This window comes from Helicoverpa zea, chromosome 20 (genome assembly GCF_022581195.2).
Source record: "Helicoverpa zea isolate HzStark_Cry1AcR chromosome 20, ilHelZeax1.1, whole genome shotgun sequence".
NCBI classification, from domain to species: domain Eukaryota; kingdom Metazoa; phylum Arthropoda; class Insecta; order Lepidoptera; family Noctuidae; genus Helicoverpa; species Helicoverpa zea.
The window spans coordinates 4,764,872-4,787,998 of NC_061471.1; the positions used below are offsets into that span (position 1 = coordinate 4,764,872).

Below are 23,127 nucleotides of genomic sequence, written 5' to 3' on the forward strand. Positions count from 1 at the left end.
ATTTCTGAAAATAGATGGAGATAGAAAATGTTCAGTTTATCAGTTCGAATACTTTTTATTGTATTGGATATTGATTACGGTAGAAAATATTGTTTAAAGCAAATATATAATAAAATATTTCGTAAACAGTAATATTTAAGTTAAATCATTCACATTTTTTATTGTAAAATGAAAAAGCTAGTAAAATGTTTATACGTGTTCCGGTTGTAAAACGGAGCTACGGTACAGATAATGAATGACTAACAAAAAGAATAGACAAGAATCGAATCTAAAAAATAAGAAAAACTCATCAATTTCTAGAATGGAATTAAGCTATGAAATTATATAAGAACACAGAATAAAGTTTTTTTTCAGAAATATTTAACTGATGAAATATATATTTTTCATATACCGTGTAGAAAGCACTCCCTTTTAGGATCTATTCTATGATATGCTAGAAAAGTATGATATTGAACGTTCAATGATTTTTGTTGCAGCACTATGAAAAATAACGAAAAATATTTTTTTTGTGCACTGACACATTTATACCAAAGAAAAGCACGTTATAAGCTGTCGGCAACATTTATCCTCGATATTTTAATAGAATAGAATTAATATTATAATCGTGCTTTTCTTTACAGATGTGTCGTTGCATAAAAAATATATTTTTACCCCCGACGCAAAGGTATGCTGTCTGTCTGTGCCATTGTAGCTCTCAAAGGGACTAATCGATTTAAATGGGGCTTTCTTTAAATGAAAGCTGATGCTCCAACGCAGCCTTTGAAATGAGTATCTATCAGTTCTATTATGGATTTCCGTAGTTTTACCTTTTTTTTCAGTCAGATTAGCAAAACTCACCGCTCGCGCTGTCGCGCTGGGTTTCGACTTTTCATAATTTTTAGTGTTCCGCGATTTTAATTGGTTATGGTAACGTTCTCTTTCTATGTACTCTATGGTTTATTATTCAGCTCAGGAAAGTTAGCTTTCTAAAGATTTTCTTCGAGAAATACATAAAGTATCGGCATCATAAATATATTTTAACATTGGTTAATGTTTAAAGGATAATTAGAAATCTAGTGACTGTGAAATAAAAGAACAAATAGTTATAGTGAGCTGCTGGAGAAGGGTAATTAATTTAGAAAGCAACATGGAAGCGCTGACAGTTCCGCCATGAATGCAAAATAAATAGAAATTGTGAAGGTTTGAATTTTATATGTTTATTTATTGTGTTTCATACAAATGCCTATTGTTTGAGCTCAACATAAAAAACAACGCATGACGTAACTGTTTCATTAGAAGTACGTCTCTTAATTTGGTCCACCAAGAAAGTCCGACAGTGAAGAAGGTCTCCCGCATTTTGTTGATCTAAAATCATTATGATTTTGAACGGTCATAACTTAGTTTGTAAAATAGATCAACATGCCACTGTTAAGTAAACTCTAGTTTTAGAATGTTTGTTTCAAAGGAAATGAATAAGGATAAATATAAAAACAGACATTTACGTGTAGATGAGATATCGATTTTTCTTAACGTTTTCGTAATCCATTATTTTCAGAAGCTGGACGTCAGTCGGACAGGTCAGAAACTTCACGATGTTGAGAGGTGGGCGTGGAGGCCGTCACAGTCCGGAGCTGTACCCCCACACGCTGAAGTGCTCCAACGCTAGTGACACAAGTTCTGCATACAGTGGTAGTGACACCATGACATCAGTACATAGCTCTCTCGACATGGATATGGAGGTGGACCTTTCGGGACTCCTCGAATCCATTGTTGATTCAGATGAGGAGGAAGATTTGGAAGAAAGTATGGACAGTCTGACAGTCCGTGATGCAGTTCGAGAATGTCTTGAAAAAGATCCTAGTGAGCGAACTGATGAGGATATTGAAATACTATTGGAGTTTACACAGCATTTGAAAGCATTTACTAACATGACTTTGACTGTGCGTCGGGCATTATGTGCAGTCATGGTTTTTGCAGTGGTTGAAAAAGCTGGTACTGTGGTTATGAATGATGGAGAAGAACATGATTCATGGTCTGTCCTTATAAATGGTCATGTTAGTATTGAGCATCAGAATAATGAAGTAGAACACTTGAATGTTGGTGATAGCTTTGGGATGGCTGAAGCCACACTGGAGAAATTGTATCATAAAGGGGTGATGACAACAAAATGTGATGACTGTCAGTTTGTTTGTATTACCCAGACTGATTATTATCGGATACTTCACCAAGGTGAAGAAAATATAAGAAGGCATGAAAATGAGAATGGTGTGGTTGTACTGGTCACTGAATATAGGGGGGCAGCTGGAGAGTCGGGTCGACAACAAGGCCATGTGGTTATTCGAGGAACTCCAGAGCAATTAATGTTACAACTCATTGAGGATAACTCGCGTGACTCAACATATGTAGAAGACTTCCTCTTGACACACAGAACATTTATTGAAAGTCCTTTGGTTGTAGCAAAACAACTACTAGCTTGGTTCTCTGAACCCTCAGTCAGGGACAAGGTCACTCGTGTGGTGTTACTTTGGGTCAATAATCATTTTACTGACTTTGAAACTGACTCTACTATGATGGAATTTTTAGAGAACTTTGAAATAGCTCTGGAGCGTGAAAAAATGGAAAGTCAATTGAGGCTGCTAAACATTGCTTGTTCTGCGAAGGCTAGAACTCGAAGTGTCACATTATCTCGTCCTACAAGAGATGAACCTTTGAACTTTTCTATATTGGGAGGATATGAAAGAGGTTATGGAATATTTATATTTAAAGTGGAAAAACATTCAAAAGCCGAGGATGTTGGACTGAAGAGAGGAGATCAGGTTTTAGAAGTAAATGGTCAATCTTTTCAGCATGTCAGTCATGCAAAAGCAATGGAAATAATAACAGGATCAACACATTTAAGCATCACAGTGAAAAGTAACTTACTAGCTTTTAAGCAAATGTTGTTAATGCCAGAGAATTCTCCGAGGCAGAGAGGCTGCTCCAACAGGGTTCATTGGCACACTGATCCCAGAGCTAGGCTTTCAACTGCAGAGCTACTCAATGATGATCCCATTACTTTAACACCAGTGTTTCAATCTCCCACCAAGAAACCCCAGCAGTTGAGCATCAAAAAAGAACCTCAAAAGGGCTTCATGACATTGGGTCCTAAGAGAAAATTACAGAAAGCTTTAATGAAGATGAATCTTCTACCTAAAAATACCATCACTGATGGTTTACCTACCGATGACAGCATTCTCTCAAACTCTGAATCCTTAAACAAAGCCAATACCAGTACTTCCTTTTATAATTCACATAGTAATCCTGACTTAATATCAATATGTTATGATGAATACCAATCATCTGATTATCCAGAACATGTGCTAAAAGTATACAAATCTGATCAGACCTGCAAATATCTGCTGGTACATAAAGAGACAACAGCTAGAGAAGTTGTGATGTTGACATTGCAGGAATTTGGCATCACTGATCCGAGTTCTAACTTTTCACTGTGTGAAGTGTCTGTTGCCCAAGGTGGCATCATAAAACAACACCGCTTGCCAGACCAGTTACAAAATCTTGCGGAAAGGATTGGCCTCAGCTCAAGGTATTACCTTAAGACCAATGGAATCACTGAGAATTTAGTACCTGATGAAATGGCACCAGAACTTTTAAGAGAGAGTGTTGTCCATTTTCTGCAGTTGAATGCGGTAGAAGTTGCAGTTCAACTTACATTACAGGATTTTTGCATCTTCCGACAAATCGAAAGCACTGAATATGTTGATGATCTATTTGAATTGAAAAGTAGGTATGGTACTCCTATGCTGTCACAGTTTGCCGAACTTGTCAACAAAGAAATGTTTTGGGTGGTCACAGAGGTAGTTAATGAACAAACCCTTGCCAGGCGTCAAAAGATCATAAAACAGTTCATTAAAGTTGCACGTCATTGCAAGGAATGCAAAAACTTTAACTCAATGTTTGCTATAATTTCGGGATTGGGTCATGGTGCAGTATCCAGATTAAGAATGACTTGGGAGAAGCTACCAACAAAGTATTTGAAATTATTTACTGATTTGCAAATGCTCATGGATCCTTCAAGGAATATGTCTAAGTATAGACAGCTGGTTACAACCGAGCAAGGAAGATCGCCAGTTATACCATTTTATCCTGTGGTTAAAAAAGATCTTACCTTCATTCATCTAGGAAATGACACGAAAGTTGAAGGTATGGTCAATTTTGAAAAGTTACGAATGATTGCTAAAGAGGTCAGAACACTTACTAATATGTGTAGTGCTCCTTACGACCTCCTTACCTTACTTGAATTGGGAAAGCAGCCTCCTTCAAATGCTATGGTTGCTTTGAACCAACTTACCACAGGAGGAGTACAGCAAGGCCAAGTAACAGTAAAACGAAGGAAAAAGTCCTCCAATGTTCCAAATCCTAAGAAAATGTTTGAAGAAGCACAAATGGTTCGACGTGTAAAGGCATATCTTAATAGAATGCACGTTGAAACTGATGAAGAACGCCTTCACTCACTTTCTCTGGAATGTGAAGGAGCAGGGCCGGCTCCCGCCATTCCACGAAGACGCCACCCATCGCCATCCTTATCTACAACAAGTAGTGCATCATCCGCCAGTGAGAGTAAAAAGAGCTTTGCAGGAAATAAGTTTGGAACTGCATCTCCTCAGGCAGTGAGAAAACTGCTGGCTTTATCAGAGCCGGCTAAAACAAGACCCCATCAGCCTCGGCCACCGCCACCGGGACCTTCGCCTTGTTCGCATAGACGCGACGGGCCTGGCCCAGGTATTTGTTGCCCTCGTACAGCTCACGAGAGATCACACTCAGACACGCCTACTCCTCTCCCAGTTGACTTGTCGGCGGAGAGTAGTAGTGTTACGTCATTAGTTAACTTGCCACTACGAAAGACCGGCTCGGCTACGTCGAGCGACAGCGGGCACGGTTCGTGCACGGCGGCCAGCTGCGCGCGGCCCGTGCCGCCGCCGCGCATGCCGCAGGCGCCCTACACGCTGGCGGCGCAAGTGGCGCGCCTGGAGCGGCTCAGTCGCGCGCATTCCCATGAGGGCGTCACGCGTCCTTATGATTACTATCATGACGCTCCTGATGATGACGATGACGATCAACAAGTATCAGCTGTTTAAATATTTAAATACTCTAACTCAATGTCTATTTATATAGTTCCCTGTTTTGTAATCTCACATGATAAATAGAAAGCACGAGTTATGTGAATTCGTTTTAATATATTATTAAAATCATGTATGTACCCATTACAACTAAGTCTAAAGACTGTATAATTATGTTAAGAAATGTGCTAGTGTTATATGAAATTCCATATTATAAGCTCCTAATTATTAATTACAATCATTTGACCCACCAGTTTCCAGTTTTATCTAGAGATGTTTGATGTATACCAATAAATAGGTGTACTATTTTATAATAATGTTGGTATATTACATTCCGTTAATTGTATATTATTATAATAATAGTTTTCATTATTTATAATTGTGAAACTTAGACCAAATAATAATTAATGTACCTTTTAACATTTATAATTGAGAATAATTTTGTTGTAGCATGTATTTTGTGGTAGCTTGTGGACCAATATGGGCTTGAAGGTGGTTTCTCATGGTCGTATCAAATTCTGTTAATATCATGATTTTTAATTATTATTATAATTGTAAATAATAAACATATTATTAATTATAAAATATTTTTATTAACCATAACAACAGTAACGTCACGATATAAAATATCTATCAGTTTGTCAACAGTCTGATTTAAATTGTGCAAGATAGTCTAGTTCCAACGGATGTAAATTGGGAGCAGGAATGACGAGGCTATGGAGCGGCGCGCCGAGGTCAAAGTTTTGCATCGCGTCGAGCGACATCACTGCTACCCGCTGATCACTAGCGCCGACTCGAGAAAGCCCCACAGCTGTAACGGTTTTACTAATTCCTGTAAAGAAATTTAATTATTAGTTAGTACATCATCAAAGTTTTCGAAGTTTCAGATCACGAAACAGAAAAACAGGCCAAGTGCATGTTAGGCCAGTACATATTTCGTAATTTCCATTATTTCGTTACCTATTCGTTTTCAAGTGCGCCTACAAAGTCGTTATAGTTTGTCTTTAAATTACCACTTAATCAATCAACACTAAAGTTCTCGCGGCTTTATGGCGGCTCGAAAAATCGCCCGAGTCGCTGCGTAGAAACCATTTTTTTAAGGAGTCAGCAGGGCGGAGGTGCGCTCGGCATTTTTCAAAATCGAAATTAGAGGGGATTGCTCAGTGATTTATAGAAGCTTACCAACGAAGACAACGCATTGGAGGCAGCTTCAAGGCATCTACCTTGAGGCGAAGACATCACTCACCTTCGATTTGCCGACGATTTCGTGATCGTGGTAAAGCGAATGGAGGATCTCAATCAGTGCTCAAATGCTAGCAGGACTGAATCGAGTTTCGACCTTTGTTCACATGGATAAGACGAATCTTATGTCGAATTGTGTCCATACTACTATTAGTTGGAAGCTCGATTCCTCAGGAATCGTTCTTGGGACACAAATCCAACAGAAAGAGGAATCGTAAAATCCACCACAGCTGATTAGCAATCGGTAAACTTCGAAACATCATCTCGTCCAAAATACTTACCTAAATGCCTTAGGACATAAGTTTTTAAGGGGCTGAATGCCGAAATTGGCTTGTGTCAAACAATTTTTTGGCCAAATCTATACAGTTTTTGACGGCGAAAAAATATGTATTATAGTTCGGCCATTCAGAGAATGCGTTCCTGACACGTCGCGATTGAACTGACGACGTAACTTTGCAATGGCGTTGCAGTTACGATAAAAATATTTTTGCTGGTTGTTTACCGTTTTAACAATTGAGGAGCATTAAAACAACATTATTATATCAATAATCAATGAATGTAGTTACGTCGTCAGTTCAATCGCGACGTGTCAGGAACGCATTCTCTGAATGGCCGAACTATAATCTTGAATATATTTCTGAAAACCCTGTTACTTTCAAAACACGTTTTCGAAAAGTTTTCTCCCTACAAAAAAATTGTAAACTTACCTACCTCTAAAATGATATTGCAACAAAAATATCTGTATTACTTATCAACGTACCTACATTAATAAAATTTGTAACACTAACGGCCAGTTTCTTCATCAAAAGTTAAAGTAATGTCTAAAGTAAAAGTAACGGTCAAATTTGTTTTTTCAAGGCTAAAGTGACAGCAAAACTAATAGAAAAATTGAATTTGACCGTTACTTTTACTTTAGACATTACTTTGACTTTTACTTTGGCTTTAACTTTTGATGAAGAAACTGGCTGTTACGCGTCCATATGTAAATACAGAACAATAGTAGAAACAATAATAGTTAATTTCTATATTTGATTACTCAACTCATTTTAAAGCTAATCTATACTAATATTATAAAGAGGAAAACTTTGTTTGTTTGGTTGTAATGAATAGGCTCAAATACTGGACAGTTTTTAAAAATTCTTTCACCATTCGAAAGCTACATTATCCACGAGTAACATAGGCTATATTTTATCCCGGTACGGGCAGTAGTTACCACGGGACGCGCGTGAAACCGCGGGAAAACGGCTAGTAATTTATATGTATGTTACGAACGCCTGTCGCGTCAACCGGCTTCTTTCTCTTTCGTGTTTTCGGTGCATTCAGTCTCTTAATTAGTGTGGTCTGTGGATCTTTCATGATCACGAATCTCAAACTCACCCATAAGAAATAAGGGTCACATAGGCATTTAGGAATGAAATACATAATCAGGCAAAGGTTGGGGGTCAGAGGTTACCTAACTAAAATAAACGTAAAAAGACTTCCTGATTTGTTTGTTGCTTTTCTTCGGTTTTGAGATTGTTTATAAATTAAAATACAAACCGTCAGTTGCACAAAGCTCCATTAAAGTTAAAGCTTCATTAAATCTATTAGACACTTTATTGTTGACAAATAAAGAGTCAGAAAATAGATTTAAAGAAGCTTTAACTTTTAATTGAGGATGGAAAGTATTATACACTAGCTTCCGCCAGCGGCTTCGCCCGCGTGGTGTGTTGATAAAAGGTAGCCTATGTGTTAATCCAGGGTATCACCTATCTACATACCAAATTTCAATCAAATCGGTCCAGCCGTTTTTGTGTGATTGAGTAACAAACATACATCCATACATTCTCACAAACTTTCACATTTATAATATAAGTAGGAAGTAGGATTTTACAGATAGTTACTAGGTGAAGTGAAAAGTCAACCTGTATCTGGATTATTTTCAATGATGTGCAATAATTGCTGAGCTGCTTCTTTAACGGACATAAACTTTGGTTCCATATACTGCCGGACTTTCTTGGTAAGTGACTCTTCTGTAGGCTCTTTTACTTTAATATCTGAAACAAAAGCAATATTTTCAAAATTAAGAATATAAAAGCTTACCAGTTTACTCCATTGCCACTTGGTTGTACCAAAAAATTGCTTCTGGCCAATCAAGTTTAGCAAGTAGTTTATAATAAGTTATAATCATAATATAATAAATATGGACCATAGTCAACAGATTACTAACCTAATAGACATAGAGTATGCAAGTTCCTTGAGAAATTACCAACAATTTTCTCAAAGAAACTATCTGGTTTCCATGTCTCTGTCCAGTAAGGTATTGACACAGTTTCTCCAAAGTTGTATAACTGTAAACCACAGCAGCTCACAGCATTCATTATTGAAGCATTGTGAATAATCTGAAATTATATAAGCAAAGTTATTTCAGGAATGATGGTGCATTTCTTTGAAGCATTTCCTTCAAAAGAATATAAGAAGCTTACATTGAGGTAAAAGCTGTTATTGCATTTCTTTGGTTCAAATAGATCTCTATTTACAAATCCAATTAGCAAATTAAACCAGGTTTGAGGACTGAGTCCTCCAGAGGAAATGTATTCTATTGATATTTAATAAATAGTTAAACAATAGAAATTTTTTTTAGATGGAAATTTCTGAAACTCGAAATACAACCATTTACAATTTGATAATATTATAAAATTTTACTTAGGGTAAGTTCTTCACATATTTTTATGTTCCTTTATTTGATACATTTGTTCAAACAAAACTATTAATGTTTATACCTGTGTTTCAATCCCAAATTGTTTAGCCCGCAGTAACATGTCTGTGTGTGTTGTTGCCCCTAAAGGATCGCCAACAACTAGCAAGGCTACTTCAGCATTTTTAGCTTCCAGTAAAATGTCATCGATTGCACTCTCACATAGTTCTCGGTCAGCTAATACCAATGGTCGACCATAAAAATCTTCCTGAAATTAAAATTACTTGATCACTGAACTTTGTTAACTACTGTTTATGTATAATTGCATAATTTGATTAAATAATTACCAATACTTCCTTTCCAACTGTAAGTATTGAGGTATAGCCCTCTAAAAAAACTTTGTCACATTTTTTCACAATTTCTAATCCTTTTACAGTAATATCTTTAGCATCACCTAATCCTAACCCTATTAGATAGAACATTTTTTGCGATTTTAAATTAAATTCGTTTTTTTTTTCACCGCCTAGGAGAGCTGCACTAGTGTAGTAAACTAATGCAACGGAAATAACTTGTGGAATGTGTTATATATGATACAATAACTTTAATTATTTTTATATACTTTACTGGATGTGTGTGATGATTTCAAACAACAACTTACATGTGCGCACCATCTGCGTCACTATGACAGTGACAGACAGATGTTACTGTCACTGTTATATATTTTGCGTTTTGTCACGGACTTCTGTGTAGTATACAAGTGTACACGGGAGACCCTGTAGACCCTGTTGATATCGGTGTTGGTAGGGACGATATATTTTTATGAGTTTTAAGAAATTTTCACAGAGCAGCCCGGAGTCTAAAAGTTGGTGATTGATACACTCGTGCATCGGAGAGCATGTAAATGACATATCTCTGTTCATCTCTTATTAAGGGTCGTATCAGAGCTAGGATCTAGATCTCTAAGGGAACAGCCAGCTGTGACTGTCTTCACATTATTTATATTTACTTGTAAATGTTCCAGTCATCACTATCCTGCTGCCCTTTCATATGTTCCAGTCAGGGCCTGCATATAATTCTATGGTCCCAGAAAACCTATAAGCTCCTTGGTGATTTTGTTTTTTTTATCTTGTCAGTTACTTTGTCATGTCACTGTCAAACAAAGGTCGTTGTTGTTGTGTTGTATTGTAATATAGTACTTGGATGTTTTATTAGTTACGGTTTTTATATAAGTTATTTTATGCTGCACTCTACACAGTATCTCCAATAAACTCCAGTTTTGTCTCTTACTTTCATTGTAATCTTCTAATATAAAATATAATACTTCATGATATTGTGATGATTCAGTAAATATGTTTCTCACTTGTTGAATGCTGCATTTGAAATCATGATCTCTCGCAAAGGACAAAAGGCTGTTAATGAGGGTGTGGTTGGAAAATATATAAAGAAGGATACCCCTCCAGATTTACCTAGTAAGTATAAATAATACTAGTCTAAAAAGAACCTTATGCTATTCGACCTCTTAGATACCTAATGTTTTTTTTTTTCAGTTATCAATGTTTGGACAACCGGGCATAATAAAAGGCCTCGTAGTCAGCCTTTCGGCGCCAATGATGCCGTTTCGCAAAGCCATGAGAATAAATTTGGCAAGGCTCAAACTATGAGTGGACATGCAGGAAAATATACACCTAGTGAGTCAGTACCAAATTTAGCACACAGGTACATGGCAAATTTACTGGATTTATGATTAGAACGCAAACATTGTTGTTATTTATGATTTGCTAATAAACTGTTTGTTGCAGGTTTGCCAGTTTATCCACTAGTGACACAGCAAGTACATCTAACAGCTACAATTCTCAATATCTGTTAGATTCAAATGTGGTAATAATAATGATTTTAGAAATGTTTTCATAAATATTGACTCTTATAATCAAGGTCTATTTGTTTTAGGCTTCACATACAACTCTGAATGACAGAGATGACTCATTTAGCAGGCAGACTAGCTACAGATACTATAGACAACATCAACAAGAAGATCCGATATATCAGAATCAACAACAGGTAAATCAATCAATTTCAAATCAAACCATATTAAAAGCTCACCAAATCAAAAATCTTACAATGCACCTTGATTTGTTTCCTGTGGTCTTTTGCCACATATTTAATTGCCTTTACAAAATATTTCAATGAATGTTGCTTACTTTTATTGCTCCTACCATGGTTTGGTTTCTTACATTTAACTATTTGGGGAAGTTTTTTTGGCCTGATGTATTACTATCCAACATCATATTCTTCACCAGGTTCAACAGCAAAAGCAACAACAATATGGTTCAAGGGAATCAAGCATGCCACGGCTGTCATCAAATATGAGCTTAACACCAAGATTGCATTCTCCCTCGCCACATTCACTACGTCTTCAAAATTACACAGATTGTGAGTAAAACCATATCGATCAATGAGGTCATGGAAATGATAGAGTTCACCATAACAAAATAACATAACATTAACATTACAATCTTTGGTTTCAGCATATGCTACAGCAAGCCAGTCATCACCAATTTACTCAAATTGTGTGAATACATCAGTTTTGCCATACAATAAAGCCCATGGAAGTAAAATAATCACCAGTTCTCAGGGTGTGTATTGTATTATTATTAAATACCTCATGTTATTATTACTTCCTTTTATTATTTAGTTCTTATATGTATTTAAAACATAGGTTCTGATGAGTGTGAGCTACCACTGCCCCCTGGTTGGTCTGCTGACCGCACTCTTCGCGGCCGCCGTTACTACATGGATCACAACACTCAAACAACTCACTGGACTCATCCTCTGGAAAGTGTGCCACAACCATGGCAAAGAGTTTCCACACCCCACCATGGAGTTTATTACTTTAAGTATGCATTTCTTGGCTATGTTGTCAAACACCTTGAATAAATAAAATAACTGAAGTCAATATTTTTGTTCATGTTTAGTGTATTGGAAGTACCTATAATAATTAATATTTTGTTCTAGTGAGATTACCCATCAGACAACCTATGCACATCCTTGTTTAGTGGGCGGCTGTTATTTAGTCAGTCCATATGTGCCAACTCTTGTGCCGCCTTACTTACTTGAAGAGATTCCACATTGGCTGATTGTTTACTCTAAAGGTAATAATAATAATACTATGTTTATGACTGCTATATCTATTATTAGCAAACCTATGCATATACCTCATATTCTTTCTATGTTTTGTTTTACAGCTGATCAAGAACTTGATCACAAGTTACGTTGGAATATGTTCAGGCTCAGTGAGCTAGACTGCTATTCAGACATGTTGACTCGGCTTTACAAACAAGAGCTGCAACTTATTGTCATGAAGTTTGAGCGTTACAGGTAAGAGACAAACCTAGGTACCATTTTGCTGACAAGCACATAAATAACTTTTAATTTAGAATTAATATTAATATAACTATTTCAAATGTTAATAATTTTACATTACAGGTCAGCCTTGCTCCAAGAAATTGAAAGGAGGCGACATGCCATTACTTACCATGCACACTCCAATTGTTGATACATATTGAATAAGATTGCTTATTTGTAGTTAGACCGCTAGAATCGATAGTGTACGTTAAATAAAGACCTTGTGAGCTTCATAGTTATAGGTGTTATAATGACATGAAACCATTTCCTGATCTGAATTTTATCAAAATAACAGTAGACTGATGCCTATTTTATTTTGCCAGCATTTGCACCCAAGGTGCGAGAACAAGCGGTCATACTACAACCTATACTGTGATTTTACGACAATATTTTTATATGTACACAGTTATCTAATAACTAGAGTTAAGATCAGTTTCATAACTAATGTAAGAATGATATTTTATTTTAAGAATTATTTTTTGATCATATAAAAATCAATCAATTGGTGCCTTGACTTCAAATAAAAGTTATTTATTTAACTACTAGTGTTTTATTAATAATTTAAAAGTAACTATATAATTTATTCATTTAGAGTCTCTTGACTTTCAGCTGTTTCTTCTTTCTTAGTCCTTACTCCATGTCCATCTACTATATCATATTCATCAACTTTTTTGAGACCAGCAATCCTGTAAACTTTGGCACTTTTTATACCTAATGTATTGGCCCATGCTTCACCTGAAAACCAAAATAAAACAATGATGTCATCATAACACAAGTTATCATGTCGTAGAATTAAAGGGGAAAATAAGCTTTTAAACCAAGATTGTGATTGCTCCAGGATGTATGATTGACATGACGTTGTACAAAACCCATTTACACTATCCTGTGTCCCTCTAATAATGTCTTAAGACTATGAAACAATTAATAATTTATATGGCTATTAAATCAATCACTTGTGTATTGCATACCTGGTGGAGTAGAATACTCCTCATCTGTTTTGATACCATAGTAGTGGGCCCAGTCAGCTTTGCCCTTGTAAGAACTGTATAACACTAAACCAAATGCATTCCAAGCTAACAAGCCATATGCTATACTAAGTCTTCGTTTCCAAAGTATCGCTGTGTCCACTGGAATAGGTTTGGTCCTTTTACGGACGAACCGGTGCCACCACTTGTGAATCATTTCAAAGATCAGTAGTTGTGTAACATCTCCATACTAAAATTATAGGTTAGAATCAGAAGATCAATTATTTATGTTTGCAAAGTAACAGTAACAATTGGTAATTACTTAATAAATTGTTTAAATACAGATATTATTACATATTCATTAAACAAACTTCTAAAAATTATTGCTTGAAAGCAATTGTCCAAAAACAATAACCATAATATCTCGTGCTAAGGAATCTTAACCTGTACTATCTGAATTTAAACAAAACAAATTATCAACAAAATTACCAAGATATCACGACGATTGTAATAATCTTTCAGTGAATTTTTCTTGTTTATAACACAGTAATTTCACGCAATATTTTGAGTTGGTGTCTACATGATGTTTGACATTGACATTAACATTAAATTCATAACATTAGAGCAACAAACAACAACTTGGATGTATTTACTGCTGGCTTATTCGCTAACTTTCGAATTCTCAGATGTCAACTGGCCTCAGTTGTCATCGGAACTTTGATGTCAACCTATAAGTTCAAAACATTGGTATTCTGTATCGCATGAAGTGGATATCGGTGGATATCGTTACACGGTTGCTGACGCCAAAACTACGATGACAACTTGACAACTCTATTTTTTTATCGACTATTATACTGCTAAGTAGGAAATACCCTATTAGCATTACATTACTACGTTTGAGAGAACGCTTTATTTTCAGCGTGTTATATATTTAAAAACAATCTGTGGCGGTAAAATTCAGTATTTGCTTTCTATTGTGTGTGAACTTGGTGTCTAAAGTTCCGTGTGGTTGAACAATATTTTAATTGAGAATATTGTGAGTATTGTACATATGTAGTTATTATAAATTTAACAACGTAAACAATATTTTGATACGTAGATTCTTATGTTTTGCATGCAAAAAAAAAATTGGTACACTACAGGAAGGTAACTTTACGTACTTGAGTAGGTCGTCCCATACATTGAGAGCATCGGTTACCTCACTTACTAAATGAAGGTTGAGACATGCTGCAAATTAGTAACATCAAATTATGTAATATTGGTATTTATTTAACTTTTTACGTTATAAATTCTTACTTTTAGCTCAATTGCAACAGCAGTGTTTTTTTGAGCACGTTGCAGAAACGGACGTAACTCTGCCGAAACTCGCTGAAACCTTGATTTGTTGATACGGAAATTTGCCATGAATTCCTTCTCCCGTAAATCCAGAGAATTATTGCAATCTCGCATACGACGTTTCTGGATTCTGGATAAACTTCGTTTTGTCTCTTATTCCACAAATGCCAGCAAAAATACACGCGAAATTTATATTCCACACAAAGAAATATAAAACAAATAAAAATAATACAATTAAAAATAACACTATCAAAAAATAAAGGAAATGACTCAGGGTTTGTATTTCTATTGGAATCGCAAAATTAGAGAAATCTAATATGTCTGATGCAACAATATAGTATAGACATCCCAGTGATGAGGCATAAAACACTGCTATTTGTAGTGTATTTCAAAAAATGACATTGGCTATCAATTTGATGTCCACTGGGCTTACGGAATCGCAATATAACGTTTATCGATACAGAAACCGCTGTCAAAATGAGTCATGGTGGATATCAGCCTGTGTCGATGCTGATGACGTCATCTCATTTGGTAACTGGCGTTAGCGAATAAGAAAATAGCTGTTTGACAATATACTGATGTACACTTTACCAATTGATGATATCTGCGAGCTGTCAGTGGAGTTAGCGAATAAGGCTACTGGAGTTGACACAGAATCGCAACAATCAACAGAGGATTGCCTCTCTTTTCCACCCACCGACCGGATTTTCTGTGCAGATTACAGATTAGTTCCATTAGTTTCTTTATTTAGAGCTGATGAAGCTTTGATGTTTTTTTTTGTTTATTATTAATTAAACCTTACCGCAGACTTGGGGGTCCGCGCTTTTAATTACATTTTTTTAACTTACTGAACTACTGACTGCATGCTTAACTCTATATTTCTAGGCTGTATACTTACCTACCCCCTTTTTTTTTTTTTAACGACGTCAAAAATCATCAAATGACCCCTCCCGCTGTGGGTTAGCAGCGGAGAGGGAGTGTCAGACTCTTACTGACTAAAAACCTCCGTGTTCCATCATAGGCCTTTTGTGTACCAGGGCCGCGGTATCTCTTTCGAACAACCCGCAGCCCCGGCAGGCCTTGGCCCTGCGGGGCCACGCTGGGGTACCCCCTTATGTACATGAATTTATATGAATTTGGGGCATTTCAATGAAAGGTATGCCACAATAGGGGCGATAAGTCTCTAATGAGTAGCGGATCGAGAGAGTCATAACGCCCTCACCTTCCGCGTGACGCAAGTCCTCACCGGACACCGTTGCTTCGGGAGGTATAGTTATCGGCACGGATATTGAGCCCTGACCTTCACCTGCGCAGAAGCGATTTATTGGTTTATTGCCTTATGTGTACAGTGCGCAAAGCGATCCCCACTCTTCCGCCGAGAGCTCAATATCCGTGTCGATAACTATAACTGCGTCGGATTTTTCAAGAGGTGCCGCTCTCAGGGGCCCGATTCTCCTATTTTACTTAAGCGACATACGATTCGATACGTGATCAAGTCACAAAAAATATTAATTATTGATTTATAAATATTAATTGTAGAGCTAAAGTTGAGGACATTTGGTTTTATATAAATAATATTATATAATATGGTATACTTGTTATAACAAAAAAGGAGGCACAGTATAATAAATATAAAAAGCGCGAGCGCAGCGAGCGCGAAATTTTTACGAAAGTTAAGAAAAGTGACGTATAAGGAAGTTCAGGAGTTGGCGCTAGATAGGTGAAATGGAAGGAGCTGCACCGACAAGAGCTGGGTTCTTAAATTAATGATGATACTAGACACACGTGACAAACAAAACAGCGCGAGCGAAGCGAGCGCGAAAATTTTTATCCAGGTCAAGGACTAAGGTAAAAAAAGAGTTTTGTGTAGAAAAACGAGCTGAGCGGACGCGATTTCTGGGACATATTTACGGGCGCGAAATTAAAAAAAGCGCGAGCGAAGCGAGCGCGAAAATTTTTATTCAGTTCGAGGACTTAAAGTAGATGAAAGCACTTTCTTGCTATATAACAAGTAAACTTTTGAAAAGTATTGTGTACGTAGAAAAGGGCGCGTAATTTGTATTTTTTTATTGCGGCCAACAGTAAAACATTTTCTGTGAAAATTTCAATTGTCTTACTATAATAGGTAAGAGTATGGTAAGAGTTCATGAGAGTTCTACAGCATGTAGACAACCCGGACAGCGGATTCTTTGTAACATGGTCCTGTTTCCTCCTTTTGGGTACGGATAAAGAGTAAATAAAGAATAGTGAGCGAGCGCTGCGAGCACGAATTCTTCAGCAAAACTACTCTACGTCTAAACTCGGAATAAAAATTATCTTATACTTACTAAATGTATACCTAATGGAATAAAAACATAAAACATCGTGTTTAACTATTTCAATTAGTGGTCCATCCAGGTCCTGGACCTGGCCCAGGGGGGTCATGACCTTGTGACCTACCCCCTGGATCCGCCGTTGGATTCACGTTCGACTCGGTTCGACTGAGATCCAATCCCGACTCGATTACCTACGATTGAAGCGTATGTGGCATTCCGCTATTTTTTCTTTGAAATAAACGGTTTTATCCTTTTCTGGCATTCAATAATGAATCATTTTGTCTGCAAATGGTTTACGATTGCAATATGATTGTAGAGCAAACTACTGTATAGACCAAAATCACCAAAATAGCAGACCAATCGCAAACCAAACGAATGTCGTTGGAATACGATTGGTCTTATATTAGTAGCAGAATGCCCGATATGGTTAAAACTGCTATTGCGATCATATTGCGATTCGATTTCTATTCAATAGGAGAATCGGGCCCCAGATGTCACAGCGCGGAAGACACGGTGGAGCTCCTCAGAGAAAGAGACAGCTAACTCCACTCGGACCCACTAGGGTCAAAGCCTACCGGGGGCCCGATTGTCCTAAGTTAATAATGTCAAAATCGAGTAGAAATCGAATCGCAATAGCAGTTTTAACCATATCGGGCATTCTGCTACTAATAAAAGACCAATCGCATTCGATTGACATTTGATTGGTGTGCGATTGGTCTGCTATTTTGGTGATTTTGGTCCATACGGTAGTTTGCTGTACAATCAATTTGCAATCGTAAATCATTTGCAGACAAAATGATTCATTATTGAATGACAGAAAAGGATAAAAACGTTTATTTCAAAGAAAAAATAGCGGAATGCCACATACCCTTCAATCGTAATCGAGTCGGGATCGGATCTCAGTCGAATCGAGTCGAACGTGAATCGTATGACGCTTAAGTAAAATTAGGAGAATGGCGGGCCGGGACTGCGGGATAGTTCGAAAAAGTTACCACGACCCAAAAAGTCGCACTCCCTTGCGTTGCACCCAGAGCGGGATGGATCATTTGATAATTTCGGGATGGATCATTTGATGCAACCAGTCGTACCCTATTATTATTTTACTCTTTGAAGTTGATGAGCTATAGATAGTAGGATAATAGAAAAGATGATGACGATACTTCCAGATAGTACCTACGAACAGGACTTCAGTGTCGCCAAGAATTCTGGCGGTTTGGGTTCAGAATATCGTCTGATCATTGTGGTAACTCGACTCCTCAAAGTTGCATTTTGATGTTGAACTTGTATCAAAACTCCTTGATTTTACCATAATGTAAAGCGCTGCAGCACCTCAAAAGTCACGAAAACAAAAACTTTTTAATTTCTTTGACTTTCATAATTTTTTGTTCAGACGATCGATATTAACAACATTCGAATTATGTTTTCGACGCGTGGTATCACAAAAAATAAAAGAATCTATATTCTGTAAGTACCTACCTACCAGCAACGCTGCTGTTTTTCATTATTAAATTATAAATATTGTTTTAGTAATGGTGTTACGGTTAGGGCCACAGGTTCATAATGTTGTGTGAGAAGGCGGTACCCTCTGCTATCATTCTATCTCACACTCACTCCTTTATGATCGACGTATGTACGGGGAGCGTGCAACAGCAGCAGGCTCATGCCACTACTACGCCTCATTGAATGAGGCGCAGGGGCTGGCGCGTGATTGGTGTGTCAACGGCCGCAACCGTCAGTTATGGCCCCTATAAAGCAGCCGTGCTGCATAGGCAGTGGTAGGCTAGCGGGGCCGTCGTCTTCTCAGTCTAACCAGCTCTAAACTTCGATTGCGTTGTAGAAGTTTTTACGTTTTTAGGCGATAGGTAAGGTCTAAATTTTTTTGATTTTTCGTTTCTTTTTCGGGTTATTACCGTCATCAGAAACCTGACCTGATGATAATGGGACCACATGGCGAGTATTTAGGTAACTACTAGCCTCTCATATAAAAAATGATTTTTCTAAGGATCCAGGATCCTCGAGTACCTAGGTTATTTTAATCGAGTAACAAACAAAAAAAGTCCCTGAAAGTCAGTTGAAAAATTGTTTAAATAGATGTAGGTACCTATGTAACTCCTCCTAAAGGTACCTACATTTTGAAGGCTAGCTGCTGCCGACTGACTGTCGAGCGAATGTGCCCTAACTGCATGAAATCGGTCGCAGCTGCACTACCTACCTACTGGCCTGCATGTATTTATATGAAACCGTTTTGGATCAAAGCGCCAGCAGCATGTGCCCTCCGATATCAACCAACATCATGCAGTCGCTGAAAGTGTGGTCGGCAGTTGCAGCCGGCAGCTAGCATTCAAATCACTCCTTGACACCAGCTATTTAAAATAAAGTAGGTAAGATAGATTCAACTATAGGTAAGCAAAAAAGTATAACCGTTAATACACGTAACATTTTAACCATAACTACAAAATGTAGATCTGGTAGTCGCTGGCTCTTCTGTACCGGTCCCTGGGTTGATCCCGGCATAAGTGATCATACAAACGAATGTTGCCAGCAGAGGTAACTGCAGCCGTAGACTAGTCCTTAGCAAATCAAAAATCTTTAGGGTGCTGCCTATCACTACTGAAACGTCCTTGACACATGTATTTTCACATAATTTTCTGAGTTACAGCCTGTCCATAATATACACAGATACGTGCGACTGGATATCAAAATTGCATACATATTTTGATGTCTCATCGTAAACCAAGGTCGAAGGTCATTTGGCTGACAGTGTTCGCGTTTCATGGTGCTATTTAGCAGAGGTTATAATATTGTGGTACAATCCGGTGCCTGGTACTGCCGGCACACTTACAGACCAGATACACCACGTTAGAAAACAGAATAGTCAGACTCTTTGTTTACCGACTGCCAGAAAAGGCTTGCACAACTCATACAATTCATTTTGTGTTAACACAACTAATATGGAGGAATTAAAGAAAAAAATAATATTTAAAACCAAAAGCCTACCTACCTAAAAATGAATTGAAAATGCAGTCACAAGTTCAACATATGAAGTTGAGGGACTGTTCAATGGAATACTTTATGTAGTTAGGAATTTCCGTAACTGCGATTTGAATCGATTTAGACAATTTTTAAATACCTTTAAAAAAAATACTGGCCTAAAGTTCGCAAGCTCTGTACATGTACCACCCCTATCTAAGCTAAGTTTTATATTTACCCAACAAACCTTCTCGAAGGTCGACACGGCATTGCTTTGTTTACTTCGGTACCATGCGGGTCACTCGAGGGTGTTAGACGCACTAATTTACACAACTCATATGGGGAAGTCAAACAAAAAGTACCTCAAAATTATCAAAAAATGCTAAATTATTTTTATATTGTTAGAATCTCTAATTTACTATTTCTGTTTCATATCAAAGAGCTAGATCGGACCGCATCAACGCTCTGAGGAAACAATACGATGCATTTCTGGAAGAAGATAAGAAACGAAAGGAGCGGAATGAATTTATTTTGGGAAAACTCGATAAAATGCGTTACAACAGCGCATTGGTGCCTTTGCGACACAAGGTTAGTAACTTATCTGTTACAGCTAAGCTAAGATACTTGCATTAAACAGTAACCCTAATGGTATTTTGATGAACAGTTTCAGCCCAGCAAATTTGTCAATCGCCCAGATGTAGTCGATCGCCTAGGACACCCACTGGAGATATCTCCAGTTCGTGATCTCCAACCACCTACTCTAAGTCAAAATCAACTGATTCCAAATACTCCGATTAATAATATCGAAGAGACATATTTGATTCAAGAAATAAGCAAAAAATACATACTCATTCCCAAGGTTAGATCTTCATTTACAAGCAATTATATAAGAAACGAGACACCCAAACAAAATACGGAGACATTGCAAATGCGATCCGGTCAAGACACGATCCCCATTAACGATTTCAACCCGACATCTAGTGAAAATACGGATTGGAAGAGTAAATATGAAATATTAAATATATTAAAGAAAGAAGAAAATGAAAAGCCAGGCAATTGTTCCACCAACGTCGTCGCTTTGCCTGATCACAGTGTTCACGCAGACAGTGTTTTGGCAAACGAACATGAACCTAATATTACTGCTCATTACGATAACCACGTAAATGCAGGCCTTACTGATTATGCTTCAGTTAATGGTGTTGACCAGTTTCCGGAGAGAGATTTACCTACTGATTCTATAAATTACGAATTTTCAAACGATAATGAATATATACAAAATACTAATGTAGTTGCAAACATGGTTAAAAATGCAAGCAGGGAATTTAACGAAGATGTAGAACCACATCACGACCAAACAGGTGCAACTGGATATGAATTACAAAATATGGCATGCAACTCTTCAGTCGCAAATGATATCGAAATTCCGGAAGAACATACTAATTACTTAGCACAATCTGTATCAAACGCAAATGTTACGTCAACCAACGTGAACGTTCCTTCGGATCAAAGGTGCGATATTACAAGTGAAAATATTAATGTTAAAGATGAAATTCCAGTTGCATTTGAATCTCTAAAATTAAATGAACAAAATGAGCCAGCTGAAAAGGGTAATTCAGAAGAGATATTCTATGAGAATGAAGAAGTAAGCCAGAGCCAGGTTTCAAACTCATACGCACCAGCTACAGAAATTAATTTGAATTCGTCACTAGTAATGGCTGTAACAGATCCTGTTCTAGGAAATGAAACTGCAACAGAAATAAGTTGTGACCAAGAATTTAAACACAGTAACGAAATTCAAATGAAAAGTGATGTCAATGTTGTTCCAAAAGAACAAACTAACCTAAACACTGATACCGGTACATTGGAACAGACTGATTCTGTAATCGACCAATCCGACCCCTTTATTGGACAAACGGAATCCGCGATCGAACAAACCGAACCCATTATTGAACAAACGGAGGATCCAACGTATGTAGCTGAATCTATAGCAGACTTTGAAGCTGAACAAAGGGAAATGTTCTATTCAGAACAAGCAGACGAAAATTATGCTCATCAGCAAGGTGAGGGTGCAACTCCTTATGATTACTCCCAAAATGAGTATCCCATAGATCAAGAATATGTTTATGGCGACCAAAATGCTGCAGCTTTAACTACTGAATTAAATGATGAATTGGTTACACAAAAATATGATCCGATCTACGAACAGCAATATACAGACGTAGATCAAGGTGCAGAGCACCAACAATACACTCAGCAATACGAGGAGCCTCCAAACGTTACGAACAAACACGATCCAACGTTTGATACGTTGCAATATGAGCAGGAGTACGAAACCCAGGGAACAATTGAACAAACGCTTGATTTGGAAGACGGATACGTAGGGCAACCTCACGACCCACAACCCGATGTTGAAATTGAGGAAGAAACTGCTGAAACTATACTAGCGTCTTAATGGTACCGCGTCGATGCTTCACTCTGTCATTAATTTAAAACATTTCAGTACGGTTCCTACCCTTTAAATCTTGTCTAGAATTACTGCTGCACAAATAATATAAATCAATATTCTATCTACTTTTCGTTAACCTGAAAATATGCTTAGCACCTAGGTATGTAATTATGACCGTTTTGGCATTAGGGCCTATGCACATCGCGTTTTTTAATCGTGCTGTTAACGTGTTTTTTTCCTAAAGACATCTGCAGAGCAGTTCATATCGCCACACATCTCGCGTTTGCACCGCGTCGTTTAAATAAACATGCGCGTTTGATTTGATCAGAATCGCAGGTCTGTATATCGCATCGTGTGCATGGTCCCTGTTGCAGAACGGATTTTTTCCACTAACACTAATCACTGTAACTACTATTAGCATGTTGAATGTTAGCTTGTTTGACGAACAGTCTGTAGAGTTTGTTTCGAGAACACGCCAAAGATTTTTTACGTCCGTTTGGGACATCTACACTGAAATAATTTTTGTTACGCCCGTAAAGATTACGCCAGTGCGAACGGGCTTTAATTATATCTTGTGTTGAATAGCTATAAAATTGCCGAAATGTTTGCCTTTAATTCGTCGTTAATATTGAATGTCTGATTTACAATAAAAGAGTATTTATTTATTGCTTTCGTCTTA

General features: G+C 37.3%; 5 protein-coding genes across 9 annotated transcripts; 3 read left to right on the forward strand and 2 right to left on the reverse strand.

Annotated features, from left to right (window-relative positions):
• Positions 1-920: 920 nt before the first annotated feature.
• Positions 921-5,676, forward strand: LOC124639963 (rap guanine nucleotide exchange factor 2). Its single transcript, XM_047177494.1, has 2 exons — positions 921-1,179; positions 1,535-5,676. Exon 2 carries the CDS (start codon positions 1,572-1,574, stop codon positions 5,112-5,114), a length of 3,543 nt encoding a protein of 1,180 aa, XP_047033450.1. The 5' UTR covers positions 921-1,179; positions 1,535-1,571; the 3' UTR covers positions 5,115-5,676.
• Positions 5,667-9,700, reverse strand: LOC124639965 (diphthine methyl ester synthase). Its single transcript, XM_047177499.1, has 5 exons — positions 9,363-9,700; positions 9,101-9,283; positions 8,548-8,719; positions 8,243-8,374; positions 5,667-5,928 (listed from the first exon to the last, which is right to left on the reverse strand). Exons 1-5 carry the CDS (start codon positions 9,495-9,497, stop codon positions 5,738-5,740), a joined length of 813 nt encoding a protein of 270 aa, XP_047033455.1. The 5' UTR covers positions 9,498-9,700; the 3' UTR covers positions 5,667-5,737.
• A 464-nt stretch (positions 9,701-10,164) lies between these two features.
• On the forward strand, positions 10,165-12,956 carry LOC124639964 (scaffold protein salvador). Of its 3 annotated transcripts, none has more exons than XM_047177496.1 (10): positions 10,165-10,484; positions 10,563-10,731; positions 10,815-10,890; positions 10,963-11,073; positions 11,313-11,445; positions 11,541-11,648; positions 11,732-11,909; positions 12,028-12,164; positions 12,258-12,390; positions 12,499-12,956. In XM_047177496.1, the coding sequence occupies exons 1-10, from the start codon at positions 10,400-10,402 to the stop codon at positions 12,566-12,568; spliced, it is 1,200 nt and encodes a 399-aa protein (XP_047033452.1). In that variant the 5' UTR covers positions 10,165-10,399; the 3' UTR covers positions 12,569-12,956. The 3 variants fall into 3 exon arrangements, with proteins under 3 accessions (XP_047033452.1, XP_047033451.1, XP_047033454.1); XM_047177495.1 differs by having other exon boundaries at positions 10,166-10,484; positions 10,815-10,893; XM_047177498.1 differs by having other exon boundaries at positions 10,169-10,484; positions 10,539-10,731; positions 10,815-10,893.
• Positions 12,952-14,031, reverse strand: LOC124639966. 3 transcript variants are annotated; one of them, XM_047177500.1, is made up of 3 exons: positions 13,872-14,031; positions 13,386-13,632; positions 12,952-13,152 (listed from the first exon to the last, which is right to left on the reverse strand). In XM_047177500.1, the coding sequence occupies exons 2-3, from the start codon at positions 13,597-13,599 to the stop codon at positions 12,998-13,000; spliced, it is 369 nt and encodes a 122-aa protein (XP_047033456.1). In that variant the 5' UTR covers positions 13,600-13,632; positions 13,872-14,031; the 3' UTR covers positions 12,952-12,997. The 3 variants fall into 3 exon arrangements, with proteins under 3 accessions (XP_047033456.1, XP_047033457.1, XP_047033458.1); XM_047177501.1 differs by lacking the exon at positions 13,872-14,031 and adding an exon at positions 13,737-13,864; XM_047177502.1 differs by lacking the exon at positions 13,872-14,031 and adding an exon at positions 13,705-13,816.
• A 6,394-nt stretch (positions 14,032-20,425) lies between these two features.
• On the forward strand, positions 20,426-23,113 carry LOC124640315 (the record flags this gene model as incomplete). Its single annotated transcript, XM_047178031.1, has 2 exons — positions 20,426-20,590; positions 20,667-23,113. Coding segments are annotated over 2 exons (1,953 nt in total), but the record flags the coding sequence as incomplete, so codon positions are not given.
• Between the last annotated feature and the right edge of the window lie 14 nt (positions 23,114-23,127).

Excerpts from the sequence above, each read along its gene's own strand:
- LOC124639963 (XM_047177494.1), top strand. The coding sequence starts at position 1,572 with ATGTTGAGAGGTGGGCGTGGAGGCCGTCACAGTCCGGAGCTGTACCCC.
- LOC124639965 (XM_047177499.1), bottom strand. The coding sequence starts at position 9,497 with ATGTTCTATCTAATAGGGTTAGGATTAGGTGATGCTAAAGATATTACT. Across the intron at positions 8,720-9,100 it reads AATTTGGGATTGAAACACAG|ATTATTCACAATGCTTCAAT; the intron begins GTATAAACATTA and ends ATATAATTTCAG. Across the intron at positions 8,375-8,547 it reads GCATACTCTATGTCTATTAG|ATATTAAAGTAAAAGAGCCT; the intron begins GTTAGTAATCTG and ends CTTTTGTTTCAG.
- LOC124639964 (XM_047177495.1), top strand. The coding sequence starts at position 10,400 with ATGATCTCTCGCAAAGGACAAAAGGCTGTTAATGAGGGTGTGGTTGGA. Across the intron at positions 10,894-10,962 it reads ATCTGTTAGATTCAAATGTG|GCTTCACATACAACTCTGAA; the intron begins GTAATAATAATG and ends TATTTGTTTTAG. Across the intron at positions 12,165-12,257 it reads GCTGATTGTTTACTCTAAAG|CTGATCAAGAACTTGATCAC; the intron begins GTAATAATAATA and ends TTTGTTTTACAG.
- LOC124639966 (XM_047177500.1), bottom strand. The coding sequence starts at position 13,599 with ATGATTCACAAGTGGTGGCACCGGTTCGTCCGTAAAAGGACCAAACCT. Across the intron at positions 13,153-13,385 it reads GGAGTATTCTACTCCACCAG|GTGAAGCATGGGCCAATACA; the intron begins GTATGCAATACA and ends TTTGGTTTTCAG.